The sequence below is a fragment of the Ascidiella aspersa genome, chromosome 2 (genome assembly GCF_963924565.1).
Source record: "Ascidiella aspersa chromosome 2, kaAscAspe10.2, whole genome shotgun sequence".
Lineage (NCBI taxonomy): Eukaryota > Metazoa > Chordata > Ascidiacea > Phlebobranchia > Ascidiidae > Ascidiella > Ascidiella aspersa.
This window is the reverse complement of record NC_139448.1, coordinates 21,957,778-21,961,860: the sequence shown is the minus strand read 5'-3', so window position 1 is coordinate 21,961,860 and position 4,083 is coordinate 21,957,778. Positions and strand designations below refer to the sequence as shown.

At 45.1% G+C, this 4,083-nt stretch overlaps 2 protein-coding genes and 1 pseudogene across 2 annotated transcripts; all 3 read right to left on the bottom strand.

The window, feature by feature from the left end:
- Positions 1-1,077: 1,077 nt before the first annotated feature.
- On the bottom strand, positions 1,078-2,072 carry LOC146164318 (uncharacterized). The gene has a single exon (XM_083382644.1). It carries the CDS (start codon positions 2,070-2,072, stop codon positions 1,080-1,082), a length of 993 nt encoding a protein of 330 aa, XP_083238770.1. The 3' UTR covers positions 1,078-1,079.
- Positions 2,073-2,141: 69 nt separating this feature from the next.
- On the bottom strand, positions 2,142-2,959 carry LOC146164317 (uncharacterized; annotated as a pseudogene).
- A 239-nt stretch (positions 2,960-3,198) lies between these two features.
- LOC146164316 (uncharacterized) lies at positions 3,199-3,750 on the bottom strand. Its single transcript, XM_083380709.1, has one exon. The coding sequence runs from the start codon at positions 3,694-3,696 to the stop codon at positions 3,199-3,201; it is 498 nt and encodes a 165-aa protein (XP_083236835.1). The 5' UTR covers positions 3,697-3,750.
- Positions 3,751-4,083: the final 333 nt, after the last annotated feature.

Sequence of the window (4,083 nt, the reverse complement as noted above, 5' to 3'; positions counted from 1 at the left end):
TTTTATAGTCTACATTCAAAAGCGTTATCGGTCTAAAATTTTCCGGTTGAAGATGATCTTTATAAGCTTTTGGAAGTAGAGTCACTGCTTCGGACTGAGAAGCTGATAGCCTACCTGTATTTACTGTATGTCGCCAAGCTGCCATATAGACGCATTTGATATTGTCCCAAAAGGTGATATAAAACTCTGCTGGAAAACCGTCTAGCCCAGGGGATTTATTTTTACCCATGTTGCAGAGAGCAGTGAAAAATTCCGCTTCTGTTGTTTCCGCTTCTAATAGTTTTGATTGTTCTACCTTAATTTTTAGGAGATTTAGTGTTTTTAATTTTGAGGCGATTAAGGTTTTGTTCAATAGATCTCCGTTTTGTTTGTAGAGTTGCTTGTATAAGTCAACTAGACCGTCCAAAATGTTGTTTTGGTCAGTTATTATTTTATCATCTACAAAAAGTCTGTTAATACCCTTTTTTTCGCAATGCCTTTTTTCCAAATTTAAAAAGTATTTTGTATTTTTCTCGCCCTCCTCTGCCCAGCGAGCCCTACTTCGCGTTATGGCGCTTTTAGTTTGGCGCAGCATTAGTTGGTCGAGTTCCGATTTAAGTTTGGACAATTTTTCGTGCAAGGGGCCTAATTCTGTTTCAGAGTTCTTTAAAATAGCGCCTTGCGTCTCGCCAATCAGTTTTTCCAAATCGATTTGCTTAATATTTAGCCTTCGTTTTAGTTCGGCCGCATATCTAATAGTTTCTCCCCGAACAATTGCTTTCAAGGCGTCCCATCTTACATGTGGGTCGGTTTCGCCTATATGGTTTTCTGCTTTATAATAAGTGATTACCTTTCTTATTTAATCCTTATATAAGCTATTGCTGCCAGGCATAATATCAGGTTTGCAGAGCTCCTCTGGCAAATGTAATTTTTATTCCGACGTTTCGACGTCCTATACAGGTCGTCTTCATCAGGGTAAATAACACTGAACGCGACTAGTACAGTGCACGATAAACAAAGGAAAAAAAAGGAAAAAAGAATGGAACGCAAGCACGTCACAACGCAACGAAAACAACACGCGATAACGAATGATTGGGCCTCTAATCTTTAAGCAGGTGCCTGTAGCACGCTGAAAGCATCACGTCCGTTTTGATGTTCATTGTGTTGCCCCGTTGGTGAATAATCCATGACTCAAGAAATAGTCTTTTCCTGTAGTCAGATTCCCGGGCCACAACAGACGCCGCATTAAAATCAATACGGTGGCCCTGTGACACCGCGTGATTGGAGAGGGCCGACTTCTTCGCGTCACTGTTGGCAACATCCCGTTCATGTTCTTTTCGTCGGGTGTTAAGTGACCTTCCAGTCTCCCCGATATATATTAACGGACACTCGGCGCAGGGAATAGAATATACAACACCTCGTTGTTCAAAGGTGTTGATTGGATCTTTCGGGTGACTCAGTAGCTTGCGGAGAGTATTGGCAGGTTGGACGCCCACCGCTACACCAAAGTCACGCAACATACGCCGCAGAATATCCGTCAGTTTTGGTATGTACGGAAGTGTCACAAAACCCTCTGTTTTTGGATGAGTCACCTGTTTGGGACAAGTTGCCCGTCGATCACGGAGAATCCAATTGGGGTAGCCATTATATTTCAAGGCTTTGCGAACGTTCGCCAGTTCCGCCTCGCAGTCGTCGTTAAGTGTGCACAAGAGTCGTGCCCGATCTTTCAGGGAACGAACCACCCCTCTTTTCTGGTATGTGGGGTGATGAGATCGAAAATTGAGATACCTGTCGGTACTCGTTGGCTTGTGGTACACTTTCGAGTACAGGACACCATCATCGGTTCTTGTGACCTGAACATCTAAAAATGGAAGACAGTTTACCGATTGAAGTTCCATGGTAAACAGAATGCCTGGTTGCGCCTCGTTGAGATTCCGTCGAAATGCCTCAACCTTGTTATTATCAATGACACAAAAAATGTCGTCAACATATCGCCGCCAGAATCTTGGTGGGTAGGCAAATGTTGATAAGGCTTTTTCCTCAAGCGCTTCCATTGTCATGTTCGCGACAACCACAGAGACCGGGGAACCCATCGCTGTGCCTTGAACCTGCTGGTAAAAGCTTCCCCTGAATGTTAAAAAGGATTGCTCCAAGCAAATCCGCAAACCGTCCACAATATCCAACGGGAGCCATGGTGTTCTGTCTTTAAGGCTATAGTCGTTTATAATCCTGGATGACGCGATGTTCATTGCCAACTCCACAGGAACACATGTAAAAAGTGACACGACGTCATACGATACCATTACCTCTTCGTAGGACAGGGGCGGCAACTGTGCTATCTCTTGAACAAACTTGGACGAGTTCGAAACAGTCCATTCTGTATTGCCCACGAGCGGAGAAATAGCTTTCGCTAGGTACTTCGCAAGGTTGTAGGTTGGAGAACCAACAAACGAAACAATTGGTCGCAGAGGGATGCCTTCTTTGTGGATTTTTGGTAAGCCGTAGATGCGCGGGGCGGAGCCGTCCGTGCTATGCAGTTCATGGAATGCGGCTTCAGAAATGCATTGACTCTCTGTGTGCAATTTCCCCACAAACTTATTAAGGACGCGTTCCGACTTATGTGTTGGAAGTCGAAAGTATCCAGTAATGCGGGTAAGATCGAGATGTCTTCATTGGCCCTCAAACTTCGGATCGCTTGGTGCTCGGTGTTACTGAGGTTGCTTTGACCCATTCGGTAAGTGCGAAGGCAGTTTGCAAGTTTGCCTTGAATGATTGTTTTAATGTGCGCGGGTTGCTGCCAAATTCCTTTCTCGACTGCAGCTATAATTTGTTCTTTCGGTACCTCCCGTGGTGCGGTGGCAAAATTGAGACCAAGTTGCAAAACTTTGGTTTCATCAACCGTCGGTTGGTAATCAGACAGGTTCATGACCCAGTTATGCATCTTCTGTCTTCCCACTGCAGGTCTTCGTCTGTCGCACATGGAACTCAGCGAAGTCAAACGCCTTTTACAATCAATCATAGCACGATTGTAACGTGTATTAACTCCTACGTTGGTGTGGTCTAAAAGACGCTCCAACTGGTCTTGCGTCAGAGCAGCACGTAGCGACGCTAACACTTCATCAGAACGAACCTTGCATTGCGTTTATTCACTGTTGAATGCGTAACTTTACAAACGAAAACCCACACTTTCTCATGATTTTTCTTCCACCTGGAGAATTATCAGGCGATTTTAAAGTGCTCGGCAAAAATCTTCCAATTGGGGTAGCCATTATATTTCAAGGCTTTGCGAACGTTCGCCAGTTCCGCCTCGCAGTCGTCGTTAAGTGTGCACAAGAGTCGTGCCCGATCTTTCAGGGAACGAACCACCCCTCTTTTCTGGTATGTGGGGTGATGAGATCGAAAATTGAGATACCTGTCGGTACTCGTTGGCTTGTGGTACACTTTCGAGTACAGGACACCATCATCGGTTCTTGTGACCTGAACATCTAAAAATGGAAGACAGTTTACCGATTGAAGTTCCATGGTAAACAGAATGCCTGGTTGCGCCTCGTTGAGATTCCGTCGAAATGCCTCAACCTTGTTATTATCAATGACACAAAAAATGTCGTCAACATATCGCCGCCAGAATCTTGGTGGGTAGGCAAATGTTGATAAGGCTTTTTCCTCAAGCGCTTCCATTGTCATGTTCGCGACAACCACAGAGACCGGGGAACCCATCGCTGTGCCTTGAACCTGCTGGTAAAAGCTTCCCCTGAATGTTAAAAAGGATTGCTCCAAGCAAATCCGCAAACCGTCCACAATATCCAACGGGAGCCATGGTGTTCTGTCTTTAAGGCTATAGTCGTTTATAATCCTGGATGACGCGATGTTCATTGCCAACTCCACAGGAACACATGTAAAAAGTGACACGACGTCATACGATACCATTACCTCTTCGTAGGACAGGGGCGGCAACTGTGCTATCTCTTGAACAAACTTGGACGAGTTCGAAACAGTCCATTCTGTATTGCCCACGAGCGGAGAAATAGCTTTCGCTAGGTACTTCGCAAGGTTGTAGGTTGGAGAACCAACAAACGAAACAATTGGTCGCAGAGGGATGCCTTC

Excerpts from the sequence above, each read along its gene's own strand:
- LOC146164318 (XM_083382644.1), bottom strand. The coding sequence starts at position 2,072 with ATGGGTTCCCCGGTCTCTGTGGTTGTCGCGAACATGACAATGGAAGCG.
- LOC146164316 (XM_083380709.1), bottom strand. The coding sequence starts at position 3,696 with ATGGGTTCCCCGGTCTCTGTGGTTGTCGCGAACATGACAATGGAAGCG.